This window comes from Macaca mulatta, chromosome 12 (genome assembly GCF_049350105.2).
Source record: "Macaca mulatta isolate MMU2019108-1 chromosome 12, T2T-MMU8v2.0, whole genome shotgun sequence".
NCBI classification, from domain to species: domain Eukaryota; kingdom Metazoa; phylum Chordata; class Mammalia; order Primates; family Cercopithecidae; genus Macaca; species Macaca mulatta.
This window is the reverse complement of record NC_133417.1, coordinates 136,652,563-136,668,007: the sequence shown is the minus strand read 5'-3', so window position 1 is coordinate 136,668,007 and position 15,445 is coordinate 136,652,563. Positions and strand designations below refer to the sequence as shown.

At 58.8% G+C, this 15,445-nt stretch overlaps 2 protein-coding genes across 7 annotated transcripts in view; both read right to left on the bottom strand.

Annotated features, from left to right (window-relative positions):
• Positions 1–640: 640 nt before the first annotated feature.
• On the bottom strand, positions 641–4,913 carry B3GNT7 (UDP-GlcNAc:betaGal beta-1,3-N-acetylglucosaminyltransferase 7). Of its 2 annotated transcripts, none has more exons than XM_077957892.1 (2): positions 3,231–4,913; positions 641–3,003 (listed from the first exon to the last, which is right to left on the bottom strand). In XM_077957892.1, the coding sequence occupies exons 1-2, from the start codon at positions 3,461–3,463 to the stop codon at positions 1,809–1,811; spliced, it is 1,428 nt and encodes a 475-aa protein (XP_077814018.1). In that variant the 5' UTR covers positions 3,464–4,913; the 3' UTR covers positions 641–1,808. The 2 variants fall into 2 exon arrangements, with proteins under 2 accessions (XP_077814018.1, XP_014966829.1); XM_015111343.3 differs by having other exon boundaries at positions 4,843–4,913.
• A 745-nt stretch (positions 4,914–5,658) lies between these two features.
• ARMC9 (armadillo repeat containing 9) overlaps positions 5,659–15,445 on the bottom strand; it is a 203,956-nt gene continuing 194,169 nt past the window's right edge. For all 5 annotated transcript variants that reach the window (XM_077957876.1, XM_077957877.1, XM_077957875.1 and 2 more), the window contains 3 exons: positions 10,219–15,404; positions 6,741–7,163; positions 5,659–5,869 (listed from right to left, as the gene is read on the bottom strand). The gene's annotated coding sequence lies outside the window, so the exon portion shown is untranslated. The remainder of the gene's footprint in view (positions 5,870–6,740; positions 7,164–10,218; positions 15,405–15,445) is intronic.

Sequence of the window (15,445 nt, the reverse complement as noted above, 5' to 3'; positions counted from 1 at the left end):
TGGGAAGACCTGGGCTGAGGGAGAAACAGCAGCAGCACTGTCCCCTTTTCCTTCCTGGGTATCTGAGCGCCCTGGGGTTCCCCTGAGCTGGGTACAGGCAGGGAGCTGCTGGCTGGCTTGCTCACACTGCTGCCTGAGTGACTCTTCTCCTGGGGGCAGCTCCCTCCCCACCCTGGAGGTCAGCAGCTTGGGCCAAGGTCCCTGGCACACAGCCATAGGCTATTTCAGTGCTTTCAGGTTGACTGGAAGGGACATCAGGGAGCCCACCGGCCTCTGTACGGCCAACCTAATCCCACCCACTGAAATATTAGCTTTGGGGCCAACTCTGGCCTCACCCTCGGCAGGGACAGGAAGGTCTTGGCCCACGCTTTGGCCACAGCTCAGCTGTCCACCAGGGCACAGTCAAGGGCCGGGTGCATTGCTAGCTCCCAGGTTTTTCTGTTGCTGTACTCCCATGCCCACTTTAATCCTAGCACTCAGCCCCATCTAAATCCCTTCTAGAAGTCCTTGTGCACCCACCAGCCAAGAACAAGGAAAAAGCTGTGTCTTCAGAAATCTCTGGTAACCTTGGCCTCAGACAGGCTCTCTGATGGAGCTGGGAACAGGAAGTTTCACACCAAAAACAAAAACAAAAAAAACAAAAAAAAAAAGGTCCCATTTTATTGAGAAAATAGTGTCAATCCCTCCATCTTTCCTAGGTGACCCCCGCTGAGGTAGGAGGTGGCAACTTTCTGCACCCACCCCCACGGCTGATCCATCCCTTCACCGGGCAGATGCTGGTCTGCTAGGCCCTGGAGAAGCAGGGTGCGGTGGGGCAGGGCTCTGGAGGGGGCTGGGCTGTGAGGGGCCTGGGGGTGCTGAGGGCAGGCAGCTGGAATGAGGGAAGGGAAGGGAGGACACCACCCCCTCCTGAAGCCTGGAGCCTTCTCCCTCCAAATTCTTCATAAATAAAACTTCACAGTAATAGAGGAATGTCCACTTCCAGGGCCAAACCGGCTGCTTTCCAGCCAGGGAGCCAGGCCTGGGCTGGTGGGGGCTGCGGGAGGAACTCGCCTTGGGTGGGGGTCAGCAGCTCCGGGACTTTGGGGGGCCAGGAGCACTGCTCTTCTGCCCTGTGTCGGGGTAGGGTAGGACTGCAGCCCCAGGGAGGTTCTGAGGGGTGCTGAGGTAGTCAGAGCGGTCGCCCTTCCAGACCTTACAGGACACAGCCAGGAGCCGAGGCCCTGGAGCAGAGGCAGCCGTCTCCAGGCAGGCCTGGGGCTGCGGAGAGCCTGCTGGGCTCTCTCTCCCAGGAGACCAGGGTGTGGACTGCTGGGTGCCTGTGAGCCTGCGCAGGGTTGAGTTTCTCCTGCCAGGGCCACCTGGCCTCTGGGGAGACTGAGGCATTTCACAGAAGACTCTTCCCTGTGAAGACAAGGGGCGGTCACAGACCCATCAGGTCAGGCCTAGCCCAGGTACCTGAGCACAGGGTTGCTCCAGAGGTCACCAGGACCTCCCACTCCACGTCTGAGGGGGCCAGCAACGGACCCAGGTCAGGAGGGCTGCCAGGGCCTGGCGCCTTGCTCCTCAGAGAGGGCCTCCGGACTGGGCAACTCCAACTGTTCCTGGGCCTCAGTTTCCTAGAATTATCCATACAGGGAGGTCACTTTCTGGCTACCTGCACCCCACCACACCCAGTGGCACGTAGGCCTCAACCCTCCACCTCCCCTTGGGTACCAAGGGCTAGGCCTGGGCACTGCGGCTCCAGCCCCAATACCATGGGGACTCAGGAGCACGTGCCCTGGCCTGTCCCAGTGGCCCGGCTGGGGTCAGAGCACCTGGAGCTTGCGGGAGCAGGTGAGATTGCTGTGCACCAGCCCCCACATGGCCAGCAGCTCAGGGGGCAGCAGCTTGTGCACCACGAGCATGGCGCGGAAAAAGCACGGCTCCTTGTTCATGCGGCTGTTGCGGTTGCGGGAGATGCCAAAAGTCTTGAAGCCCTCGTGGGCCATGGGCCGCACGCCCAGCACCTCCAGGCACATGCCCAGAAAGACATCGTCGATCGGGTAGAGCTCCAGGGTGTCGCAGGCATGGTGCAGGCGCCGGGCCAGGCTGCCGGCCATGAGGAAGCCACCACCACCTGCGTACGGGGGATAGCTGGCCTTGCTGTACAGGGCTCCGGGGATGTAGTATTTATTGTCTTTCCTGCGGATGGGCCGAGCGTGCTGCAGGACGTCGCCCACGAACAGGTTTTCCTGTGGCTGCCGGTCAGCCAGAAATTCTAGCAAGTTGGTGGGGTTGACGAAGACATCATCGTCGCCTTTGAAAATGAAGGGGACGTGGGGGCAGTAGATGTCCAGCCACTTGAGGAAGTGGATCTCCTTGAGGGTCAAGTTGAAGAAGGTGTCGAGAAAGTCCCACTGCAGGATGTCGCCGTAGAGGCGGTCTTCATAGGCCAGCAGCTGCTGGTAGTGCGTGCGCTCCTCCTGCTTGGAGGCCGTGCCCAGAAGGAAGAGGGTGCGCACGGCGCCTCGGCCCCTACCAGCGGACTCCCGCTCGCGGCCCCAGGTCTGGCGGATGGCCTCGCGGCGGTCGTGCTGCGTGATGACCGACTTGACAACCACCAGCAGGTAGACATCGCCCCCGCACTTCTCTGGGTGGTTCAGCAGCATGGGGAAGTAGCGGCAGTGGCGGTAGAAGAGAAACTGCCGGAACTGCGGCTCCAGGCCCTTGAACCAGGGCTGGCGGGTCAAGTTGATATTGGCTGAGCAGTTAGTGGTGGTCACGTCCCAAGCCTGGGGCCCCTGAGAGGCCATGGGTGTAGGCGCAGCCACATCTTGCAGGTTCTTCCAGAAGTTGTTGGGGTTCACCAGCTGTCCATTTGGTTTCTGGGCCTTCTGTGGCTCCAGGGTGGGTGGCAGAGGCTCCTGCAGAAACTGACGAGGGGTGAGACTGCGCTGGAACACTGTCAGGGCCACGAGCAGGCCCAGGGCCAGGCACAGACTCCGGTAGACGGTTTTCTTCCTGTGGGGGAGAGTGGACAGTACAGAGGAGAGAGAAAAGATGAGCCCAGGACTTTCCTGGCGCCCCCCTTGGAAAGCTGGGTGGTCCCAGATGGGCAAGTGGACCTGGGCACAGGCTCAGTCCCGGAGCCCCTAAGTGGTCAGGGGAGGGTCCCGCTTCCTCTCCCACCGTGCCCTCTCTCTCGCCCACCCTGCCCTCTCCTCAAGGAGCACTGAGTAGTTTACAACCTCTCTGGGCCACAATTTCTTCTTCCCCCAAATGGGGCTAAAACACAGGATTGGAGTGCTGTATAAAGCACCAGGAAGTGGGTGTGCGGTTGGGGGAATGCTGTCACCTTATCAGGAAGGTGGAAACCTCTGCCCTGTTCCCCACCCCTGGAACCCCAATGCCTTTCATTTCCCTGTGCAACCTCCACAGCAGTAGGTATCGGTATCATTAGATGACTCACAGCCAGAGTCATTGAGAGGGCACCCTCTGACCCTCTGTGCCGCCTGGGCGCTCCATCACATGTGGGGCACACTGGAGAGCAGCTTGAACTTAGGACCTGAGGAAGACCGGCCCTCCTCCCCCTTCTCCAGTCTGTCTCAGGCAACAAAGAGCAGCCCTCATGGTTGATGGAGGCCCAAGGATGCAGTGAGCACCTCTAGCATGGCACTGCCTCACCCCTACCTTAACATCCCCAGCTCATAACACCCCATTAGAAGACATGAGGCTCCAGCTCTACTCCCTGGGAGGGGACACATTTGCAGCCCCAGCCCTTGAGGGACCCTCCTTGCCCAGAGACCCCCGTCACACCCATTTCAGAAGGAGAAATTAGAGCTCTCTGCCAGGAGTGCTGGTCGTCCCAAGCCCTGGGGCCTGAGCCCCTGTCCTGAAGGACCTCCTCTCTTCATCTCACCCTCCAGGGGCTGCCAGGACACCTGCCCGACCCTCCCCAGTGGAGACCTGGGGGCTCAGAGCTCTGGGGATGCAGAGTGGCCTTCCAGGGTCAGCCTAGCAGAGAGATGGCACTGACCTCCAAGGGGGAGGAGCAGGGGGAGAGACAGGGAGCCCGTGGAGACGCCTGGGATGCCCTGAGGGCTGGCCTGGTTGCAGGTCCAGGCCCCAGGGTGAATGCAGGCTGAGCCCCATAGAGCGACATTTTCTCCATAGGGTCCCCAGGTTGCCAGGGCACGTAGTTGGAGGAAGACAGGGGCACCTTAGGTGCGGGCTGGGGGTGTGACCCAAGGTCTAGCTCTCCCGGGAGGGGAACGGAGGGCTCCGGATCCGGCCCTGCCAGCCCTAGGGGTTCCAGGGAAGCCGCCCACCGAGGCCGGGACGGGGCAGGTCGGGGGGTGCAGCGGGAGGGCAGCGAGGCCCTGGGCTGCGGGCGCTCCACCTGCCGGGTCCGCTCCATTCGTAGGGAAAGCACGAGAGAGGCGGAGAGGGGCCGGGCGGGCGGCGGCCGGAGGTCCCGCGGAAGGAAGCCCCGAGAGGAGGAGAGTGGCTCGGGCGCAGGGGGCCCTCGGGGGTCTGGAAGGGCGAGGGGACCCGGCTGCCGGCAAGACCTGGGGTCACCGCCGGGGTCCTGGAGCGGTGTCCGGGGCCGCGGGGCCGGGGAGCTGAGCGCGGCGCCCCGAGAACCCCCGCCACCCCCCACGAATCCAGGGCCGCGCACCGCGAACATCGCCGCCCCGCCGCGCCAGCCCGTCCGTCACCGGGAAACTGAGGCCGGCGCGGCGCGCGCGCGGGAGCATCTCCCATCCCGGGAGTCCCGGCGCCCGTCTGTGGCCGCAGAGGAGGGAGAGTCCCGGGCCCGCACCCCCGCCCAGGCCCCCGACGGTCCCCCGCCCCACTCACCACAGCGACATGGCGGCCCGGGCCGGAGCGGCGGAGGGGCGAGCAGCTCGCAGCTCTGGGCGCCGCGGCTCGGGCCGGCGGGACGGCGGGCGGGCGGGGACGGAGGCCGGGCCGCGCCCCCGCCGCGACTTTCCTCTTCCCGGCCGCGGGAGGAGGGGCCGGCAGGGGCGGTGGCCCAGGTGCCTTAACCCCTTCGGCACCCCGGGCCCGCCCCGCCGCCGCCTGGCGGGGACCACCTCATTTCTCCGAGACGGCCCCTAGGCTCCCCAAACGCGCCTAGCAGACAGTGTACGGCCGAGGTGGGGCTTCGGAGCCCGCGGGGGTCACCTCCAATCCCGGGGACGCCTGTTCCTGGCGGAGCCTCCTGGGGTGGGGGTGGAGGTCGCCGGCGCCTCTTGGACTTGTGCGAAACCTGAACACCCGGTCCCCTCCAAGACCCTGGGGCACCCCAAGGGCCGGCCATTTCCCTCTGGCCCCATTCGGACTTGTCTTTGGGGCCAGAGGCAGACAGGGGGCCCTTTTCTCCCTCTGCTACCTTCTGCCCCTGCACCTTTCCCGTGCCCAGGCAGACCCCTTTCCCAGCTGTTGGGCTACCTCGGGCCAGGAGCAAAGCCAGCCACTAGGGGAAGAGGCCGTATGAGGCTGGGCTCCATGTCAGGACTCGCCCAGGCTGTGGCTCTGGAAGCCTTTGTGCCCCCACCGTGTCCCCCTCTCCACCTCTGTGGTTCCTCTGACCTCTGAGGACTCCCTACCACCAGGGACGGCCTGTTGGCCCAGCCCTATCTCCTTTCTTTTTTCACCTATCACTCAAAACCCTTTTTGTCCTCAAGCCTTTATTAGTCTGCTTGTGCACACCAGGCCTAGCTGCTGTGGGGAGTGGGCCGACAGAGAACACGGAGGGGGCTTGGTCCAGCCAGGTGACTTCCGGAATCCTCCAGCAGGGAGAGCCATCGCTGGTCCTGCTGTTGCTCAGGTTGTTCTGGTATTGTTCCGGGTTGAGGTTTCGGTGCTTAGCATCCAACAGGACCTCCAAAATGCCCATAGAATTGAAACGGAAGCACGCTGTTGTCCAATCATAATAGCTAACGTCCACTGAGCAGCTACAATATGCCAAAGCTGGTTCTCCGCCCATGAACGACTGGTTCACTTAATCCTAGAGGCATGCACTATTATTCCCACCTTACAGGGGAAGAAATGGGGGTGCAGAGGGGAACTCCCAGCCAGCTCAGTGAACAGCTAGTGCAGAGTTAGTAAGCACATCCAGGAGGCCTGCATGGCCTGAAGGCTGGCTCTGAACCCTTCCTGCCTGGTCTGAAGGCTGGCTCTGAGCCCTTCCTCAACCTTTTTTCCCAGGGACAGCAGTGACAAGGAGGTACTTTCCTGCCCAGCACATAGGGAGGCTAGGAGTCCCCAGCTGGATCCTAAGCCCTCGAGGCCAGGGTGAGGAGCCCCTTCTGCCCTGTCCTTAAGGTTCAAGGGCCCTTGGAGGGGGAGGAGAAACTTAAGGTACCATAGAATGTTCTGGAATGTTGTAACTGCCAATTAGGGAATGTGAAGGGCCTTTCAGACAGAATTCCAGAGGAGTACCTTGGGGCTGATGCCCTTTGTAATGGCCCTCCAAAAGTTCGAGAGCAGGAGAGGGGCTGACCTGCAGCCCAAAGCCCCTGTTGGCCTGGCTGCCTGCCACTGAGGGCCACCCACAATTCCTACAGCTCCACGGCTCCCTTCATCCCAGTGTCGCCTTGGCTACCTGTTCCCACAGGGCACCAAGCATTTTGCTCCGCTGCCCAGGCTTCCGGGTTCCCCACTTCACCCTGCAAGTGTGGCCCTGGTTTCCCTGGCTCCACACAGGTGCCCTCCTGAGAGCTGCCTGCCTGGTTTCAGCACTGACCTCTCACCTGGTGCTGCGGGGTCTCCTCCTCCTGCTGAGGGGTGGACACAGCTGTCCCTGGGAAGGGGTTTTGAGCCCATGTTTGGGGATGGCAGGCATGGGGGTTGGGTCAGAGTCTTGCATTTCCTGGCTGTCACTGGGGGCAGGTGGCTTTTCCCCTTGAGACCTCAATTTCCTGCCAGCTCAGGGCCTTGTGAGATGACGCCAATGAAGCACAGACATAGGCGTCCTCTACGTAAAGAGCTTGGTGGAAGGCCGGCTACTGTTAGTGTTATCACTGATGTCCAGCCTACTCCACAAGGCCCCAGCAGCACAAGGACCCGAGGAGGTGGGAGCAGAGGGAGCTGCCCAAGGTCAGCGGAGTGTTTGCCAGAGGAATCTGGTCAGTTGAGACAAGCGGTTTGTCATCATGGAATCATTTGATCTGTGCCTAGGTTGAATTCAGAGAGGGGAAATGAATGACAATTAGATGCGAGTCTCTGATGGTGGGGTGGGAGTGGGGAGTGTGGAGCCGGGCCAGGCTCGGGTCAGCCTCCCCTGTTACTCCAATGTGCTCCCCTGTGGGGCAGCTGAGTCAGTCCCTATGGCAAGCACAGTGGTCCCCCCACCGCCAATCTAGCCAGTTCCACCTGCCCCAGCCAGAGGGCAGAGCCCCAGCAGATTCCTGTGGATTTACGCGAGGCCCCAAGGAAGGCAGGCCTGTCTGCAATGGGATCTGCCTTCCTGCTGTCCCCGACCCTGGCTGAAGGCAGAGTCCAGAGGTAGAGGGAAGTTCCAGAGCAGCAGATCCCAGGAGAAGAGGGTGGGCGAAGAAGAGCTGGCTGCATAGGCTGCAGGAGTCCCAAGCCAAGGTGGAGGTGTGTTCTGTGTCCTTGTCACAAGGCCACTCCGTGCACCTCAGGTTGCTCCCTTGGAGGGGGAAGCTCGTGAGCTGGGACGTTGGAGGACCCCAAGAAATGCCCTGTTCCCCAGTACATCTTTGGCCCCTCAGCCCATCCCCCCCTCCACCTCCACTTTCTTTTATATCCCACCCCTTCAACCTTCCAGAACAGGTTGGAATCCGACCCTGCTGGTGACCCCAGCACAGGCCTTTGCCCAGAGGTGAGGGCTGCAGAGACCTAAGGGTGGGAGTATCTGACTGGCCAGAAAACACACTGGGTCAGTGGCTTGACTGGACAAGGTGGGGGCCAACTTGGGTCAGAGGGACCCCCGAAGCAGAAGGTGAGGTGTCTTGCGTGCCTTGCAGAGGGGTGGCCATCGTGGGGCAAGAGCACGGAGCCCAGCAGGGGCCACGGTCAGGCAGCTGTGCTGGCTGTAATCGCCTCAGCGCTGCTGTGATTTTGTGGGCATGTGAGTTAATTTTAGTTGGTGTTTTTGAAAGACCTGAACAGCAGTCTACCCTCCAGGGGCAGCCACAGCCAGCACTTCAAATGTGGTTGTCTACTGTCACAGCAGAGGGTCTGTGCATGAGCACGGGAGGGTCAGAAATCATTGTTCTGTAGTAAAAAAAGTATTACTGAAGATGTGTGCCTGGGAAGAAGCACCACAAGTCCCCTCTGCTTGTGCCTGGACGAGCCCAGCCACCAGCAGGGCAGTGCCCTGGGTCTGGAACTTTCTCTGAGTGGTTCTGGTCCCCCACAGGTGATGCTCCGACTGGAGGTTAGCTAGTCATTGGTGAGCATGTCCTTGAATTCGCCCTGACAAAAGCTTTTGTGACGGGACAGAGTGGGACTTCCCGGAGCTCATGGGCAGAGGCGGGGTGTCTGTTTCTGTGCTTCGTGCTAACAGATGTTTCCAGTAGGGTAGCTGTTGGGTCTGAGAGTTGATTTCGTGTAACATGCCATCCGATGAGGAAGTGTGGGGTGAGACCTACGCTTTCTCAACTACCTCTGGTCCTTGAAGGCCACCAATATCCACTGCAGAGAACCCGACCCATCCTGCAGGCCAGTGCAGGAGGGACCTCAAGGCTGCTGAGTCAAGGGGGTCACTGCCCAGACAAGCACTGGGGGAGTGCCCCCAGGTAAACTGGTGTCCCCCAGAAATGGCTCCCGTGTGAAGCCAAGGCAGTGTCTGGATCGAGGGCAGAGGGAAGGGAAGTAGGTATGGAAAATGAAAAGGGAGAGCACATTTCTTCTGGGGACAGGTCTTCCTTTGAAGGGGTGGGAGGAGGAGGAGGCCAGGATGGAGCAAGCAGAGAGGTAGGAGGAGATGACCGTGTCTTCAAGGCGTGAGGTGGTCTGAAGTCTGGGAAGTCCCCTTGCCCAAGGGAAGACTGGGCTAGAAAGAAGCCCAGATCACAAGGCGTTCAGCTGAAACAGGAAAAAGTTTAAAGAGGCTGCATGCGGCTGGGCGCGGTGGCTCACGCCTGTAGTCCCAGTACTTTGGGAGGCCGAGGCAGGCAGATCTCTTGAGGTCAGGAGTTCGAGACCAGCCTGACCAACATGGTGAAACCCCGTTTCTACTAAAATACAAAAATTAGCTGGGCGTGGTGGCAGGTGCCTGTAATCCCAGCTACTTGGGAGGCTGAGGCAGGAGAATCACTTGAACCTGGGAGGCAGAGGTTGCAATGAGCCGAGATTGTGCCATTGCACTCCAGCCTGGGCGGCAGAGTGAGACTCCGTCTTAAAAATAAAAATAAAAATAAAAAAGGCTGCAAGCAGGGCCCTCATAGAAGCAGCATGCCCCGAACCCTGAGGTGCCCTTCCATGGCCCAGTCCTGCCCAATAAAGCCCAGCCCACCAACCAGGAAGACACCTCGCCCTCCCCGAGGAGGTGCTTCTTACCAGTTCCAGAGCCCGCATGCAGAGATGCTGCCTAGGAGACTGTAATTCCCCAGAGATGCCCAGTGATTCTCACAGTGTAGGCAGGTTTGGGAACCACCGGCTTTGAGCCCTCCAATCCCTGCTCTCTTGGTTGGCCTTGAGCCAGGGCCAGAGGAGGGCCACTGCTTCACTGAACCTGGGCAGGAGGAGGACAGAATGGGGAAGCAGCAATGGAGGAGATTGGAGCCAGAAAGGAATGAGTTAAGGAAGTTAAACGTTCCCACTGAAATAGGTGGCAGTTGAAGAAGCAGAAGTGGGTTTAGGAGCTTGAGAAGAGTGGAAGAGGGTGTCCACAGCCTCTGTGCAGGATCTGAGAAGGTCAGGGAGGAACGATGAGGCATGTCGAGGGCCAGGCAAAGGTGCTCCCGGGAAACCCAGCTGTGCGGTTCCGGGTAGGTATTGCCCAGGGCTCCTCTGGTTGTGACAGACAACAGCCTGACCCAAGGTGGCTCCAGCCAGAGGGATTTGTTGGCTCATATAACGGGATCCCCCTCTCCCTACACAGCCTCTCTCTCTGGACAGTTGCCCAGCCCCTGGCAGTTCCCTAAGGTCCGTGGGCTTCTTCATGAAGAGCAGGAGAAACACAGGCTCACACATGGGCTGAGGCACTTGTCACCTCATCTCAGGGACCTCAGAGAAAAGAGAGATTTTTCCCTCTCTCACCTCCATATACAGATGTCCAGGGAAGGACTGTCACTAGTCTCGCTTCAGTCATGTCCCCAACCGGGGCCAATGATCACGTTGGGGAGGCGGGGGCATCACGGTTGGCCAGGCCTGGGTTATGCATTCCCTTCTGTGTTTGCGACAAGTCCTGAGATCTGCAGCCTCATAGGAACAGCCTGGAGTGGGCAGATCCATCAAAAGAAGCTGCTGTTATCAGGAAAACCCGGTTCCAGAGGCTCACTCAGCAGCCGCAGAGATGCCTGGGCCGGGTTTCCCCTCACGCCAAGCCCCTGGGACTCTCAGGTCATCCAAAACAAAGCCCTAGATGAGAGTCCCCGAAGGCCGGAGGATCAGGTGGGAGGTGCTGGGAAATGCCTCCACACATGCTCCTGATCACCCCTTCTTTCTGGGGTGGGGGGAGCCCCAGGCTGGCCAGCGGAGGGAGGACGCAGCTCCTTCTGGGGCTGAGCAGCTCTCCGGACTCCTTCCTGTGGCCAGGCACCCACTGGCTGCTCTGGGCTTTTTGGGTGTGGGACCCAGGCAAGTCAGGGTAGAGCTGGGCAGCCAGAGAAAGAAACTGGAGTTCAAAGATGCTGAGGAACTGGAAGCCCAGCAGAGAGGGCTCAGAAGGCAAAGAAGGAGTGGAGCAGCACGCCCCAGACACAGGGCGGTGGGGCTGCACCTAGGCAACTGTCGGCAGGGGCGTTGTTGGGCACACATGGACACACACTCTCACAATCACTCACACACACGCAGAAACATGCAGGCATACGTGTGAACCCAGACACATGAACACACACACCCAGGGACATGCATGCACACACAGACACGCGTATTTGGAGAGACACAAACCACACCTATACACATAGAGGTCAGATACACAGACATGCATGTAACCCTCACACGTACACACTCACACACCTGACATCCATGCACACTTGGTAAAAAACACAGACACACCCATCCACACACACACAGCCAGAGACATGCGCACACACACACACACACCATGCCATGGTCTTTCCCAGGTGGAAGGGGCCTCCCCCAGCCAGCTTATCTGCCACCAGTGAAACTCTGCCTGGTAGACCCTTGGGAAGGGGCTCAGGACCAGGCAGGGCCGTGTTACATCCGTGAGCAGCCCTTGTGATCCTTGCCCAAGTCCTCAAGTCTGTGCCTCCCATGACCTTCTGGGCCCTCTGGGCGCTGTCCACACACCCTTAACACCACCCGCATCTGCCCCCACCTCAATCCAGCAACCCTGTCTCCGTTCACTCAGATCCCAGCTTCCTTCTGCTCAAATGTGCTCTCCCCACCGCCTTTGAGAATCCGGTGAGTGCCTGCTCATCTTTCAAAACCCACCTCAAATGCCCCCTCCCTTGGAGCAGGCACTCCCTCCTTGGCCGGCGCTCCCCTGCACGAGCCTCCTCTGTCTGTCCCTCCTCCACCTGTCCCACCACACGGGGCACTGCTAGGAGCAGGGACCGGCCCTTCCGTGTTCCTGGTGGGCAACACGCAGGAGGGCGGGGCTGATGCCCACTGGCTGAGCAACTGCCGGACCACGTCGCCAGCGTGGCCGCCTGGAGGAGACCCGGGCAGGGAGGAGGGGCAGCCATATTCAGAGGGCAGTGGGGTGTGCCCACCCCAGGGAGCCCGGGGCGGCCTGGGCAGATGTGCAGAGCCTCAGCCCCACCCCCAGCACACACTGCCACACATTCACCCATGGTGGGCATTGTGCCCCTCGCCCTGGACAGCTGGGCCCAGGCAGCACCCTCCCCCAGGCCACCATGACTCACATCCCACCCGCCGGGCGGCCGGCCTGGGTACACACAGCCTCCTTTCAGCCCCTTGGCCTCAAACACTAGCTTAGTCTTCCCTCTCGGGCACCTCCCCTCCCAGGCTGGCAGCTCAGCCCCATGCTGAGGCCACGCGGAGGCCTGCTTCCTCTCCGGAGCACAGGGCTCCCTGTCTCTCGTCACCCGGCTGCCGTCCAAGCTGGCCCTGAATGGCTGCCTTTTCATGGAGCAGAGCCTGGCCAGGTGCAGGCTGGGCAGCCCTGCTCCCACTGGGCCCGCCAGATCTCTCTGCCTGTGGCTCTGCTGCCCTGGGAGAGAGGTGGGCTGGAGAGCTGGAGGGCTCCAGAGGTCCTTCCCTGCCTCTGGCCAAAGGCCTTCTTACACACACACGAAATCTCCTCTTCACACACACCCTCCTCTCTGCTTCTCCAGCAGCCCTACAGCCTGGCCAGGCACAGATTCTTATTAGTCCCATTTTACAGAGAAGGAAACAGGCGGGTCGGTGGTGGGGCTGGGACTAGGTGCCATTAGAGTAGCATTAATAATGCAACCTGGCCAGGTGTGGTGACTCACGCCTGTAATCCTAGCACTTTGGGAGACTGAGGCAGGAGGATCGCTTGAGCTCAGGAGTTCAAGACCAGCCTGGACAACACAGTGAGACCCCCATCTCTACAAACATTTTTAAATTAGCAAGGTGTGGTGGTGTGTGCCTGTGGTTTCAGGAGGCTGAAGTGAGAGGAGGCTGAGGCTGAGGTGAGCCTGGGAAATTGAAGCTGCAGTGAGCCATGATTGCATCACTGCTTTCCAGCATAAATGGTAATAAATAATAGTAATATTATTAAATATTTTCTCAAAAAAAATTAATAGTGTGGCCTCACAGGTTTGCAGTGAAGCACTAAGGCAGCAGGCTCCCTGAGCACCGCTAGCAGGTCCACAGGTGGCCCCCATGATGATAATCACAACATCATTTCTGAGTTTGTAGCTGGCACCTCTCTCCATATTTTAGTAGAGACCTCACTCCTCTAGTCTCAGGGGTGACCTCTCGGCCAGGTTGAACCAGTCATGGTACCTTATACCCCTTGCACCCCAACAATGTGCTTGGTCCAAGCGATGGGCCTGTGACCTGAGCTGGGCCAATCAAGGCTCTTCCTGGGGCATTTTCAAAGGGCACTGGTCTCTGATCATCAGGGTTTTCAGGGTGTGACTCTGGCCCCAGGCCCCTTTGCTGCAGGGAAAAGACTAAAACAACACGCAAAGCAAAACAGAGAAGCCAGAGTCTGAACAGGGCTGGAATCCTGGTTTCGAGGCCCTGCAGTGGGCAAATGAATGCCCTTTCCCCAAAGATATCCACACCCTTATCCCTGGCCCCTGGGACTATGTTACATACTCTTGTCCTGGACCCTGGGACTATGTTACATACCCTTGTCCCTGGACCCTGGGACTATGTTAGGTCACAGGGAAAAAAGGGCCTTCGCAGATGTAATTAAGGTCATGGAACTTAAAAAAGAAAAATTGTCGGCCGGGCGCGGTGGCTCAAGCCTGTAATCCCAGCACTTTGGGAGGCCGAGACAGGCGGATCACAAGGTCAGGAGATCGAGACCATCCTGGCGAACACGGTGAAACCCCGTCTCTACTAAAAATACATAAAAAACTAGCCGGGCGAGGTGGTGGGCGCCTGTAGTCCCAGCTACTTGGGAGGCTGAGGCAGGAGAATGGAGTAAACCCGGGAGGCGGAGCTTGCAGTGAGCTGAGATCCGGCCACTGCACTCCAGCCTGGGCGACAGAGCGAGACTCCGTCTCAAAAAAAAAAAAAAAAAAGAAAAATTGTCTTGGATGATCTGGGGTGGCCCAACCTAATCACCCAAGTCCTTAAAAGCAAGGAACTTTCTCCGGCTGGAAGCAGAGGCGATGCAGCAGAAGAGAAAGTTGCAGATTCCGGGCATGAGAAGGCTTTGGCCTCCTTTACTGGACCCATATTTGGTCCAGAGACACCAGAGGGGTCCTTGAGGACCAAGGGCAGCCCTGGCTGATACCAGCCAGGAAACAGGAACCTCAGTCCCACACCCTTAAGGAATTGGATGCTGCCCATGCTCTCATGAGCCTAGACCCAAGATCTTCCTGAGCCTCCTGGTAAAGCCCCAGTGGCTGACAGACACCTTGATTCCAACCTTATAAAATCCTGAGCTGAGAACTAACTGAGCCGGCCTGGACTTCTGACCTGCAGAAACGGTGAGAGGGTCAATGTGAGCTGTTTTAAGCCACCATATTTGTGTGGCAATTTAGGTGCCACCCTGCCTCCCCTGGTTTGGTTACAGGAGCCAATAATTTTTCATCTGTGGTTTTGGTCACTCATGACTGAAGATTCCAGACTGATGCTGTTTTTGTGATCTGTCTCCCACAAACAGCTTGCCTAGCACCTGGGGAGGAGACAGGGGCACCAGACCATGGGGAAACTTTTGGTGGGGGCAGCAAAGGCTGTGAGAATGACAAGTCTTCTTGAGCATCAGAGTTTTCTTTTTTTTTCTTTTTGAGACATGGTCTCACTCTGCTGCCCAGGCTGGAGTACAGTGGCACAATCTTGGCTCACTGCAGCCTTGACCCTGGGCTCAAGTGATCCTCCCACCTCAGCCTCCCAAGTAGCTGGTACTACAGGCATGCACCACCCCATCCGGCTACAGAGCTTTCAAAGGTTCTTCTAGAAGACCCAGATCTACCCCTTCCTCACTTAAATAGATGGACCCCTCCCTCCACCCCAGTAGGTCTGAGGTCACTGGGGAGAGAAAGCACACCTGGGAGCCTGAGATAAGTGACTTGTCTGAGAATGTTCTATGGTGGCTTGGTCAAAGCCTGCAAAGGTTGGCACCGTCAAAAGAAAGAAAATCGTGATTCCAAGGAACATTGGGAGCAATAGGAAAGGTTGGTGCCTTTACTACATGCAGAGGTCCCCTAGATAGACAGACAAGAAGAGCCCAGGAGAGAAATACGGCAAAGAGTTAACAAAAGAGATGTAAAGCCAGCTCACAAACAAGTAAGCAAGAAATAAAAAGAAGGTAGAAATAAAGAAGGAAGCAAGGACAGGAGGAAAGGAGGGAGAGAAAGGAAAGGGGAGAGATGCCATTTGCCACCAATGGCAGGAGAACACAGCATCCAAGCTCCCAACTTGCACCTCCCTGCCCCAGGCCTCCCTCCCCAGCTGCAGCCTGCCCTGCTCACCTCCAGGGACATCTCAAGGTACCACCACTGTTTCTTCAGCCCTCTGGAGCCATGTCCCCTAGCACCTCTAGTCTTCCTTCATCTACAGCCAAAGTCCCCTGGCCAGCCTGCCTCATCCTTTGCTCTGCTGGACACAAGCACTGATTGAGCAACAAGGGCATACATGCCTAGGGCCAGGCACTGAAATGGAAACAAACATTTCTTAGACACAACACCAAAAG

Coding starts and splice junctions, on each gene's coding strand:
- B3GNT7 (XM_077957892.1), bottom strand. CDS start 3,463: ATGACTCTGGCTGTGAGTCATCTAATGATACCGATACCTACTGCTGTG. Junction 3,004..3,230: donor AGAAATTGTGGCCCAGAGAG/GTTGTAAACTAC, acceptor TCTCCCCCACAG/GAAGAAAACCGTCTACCGGA.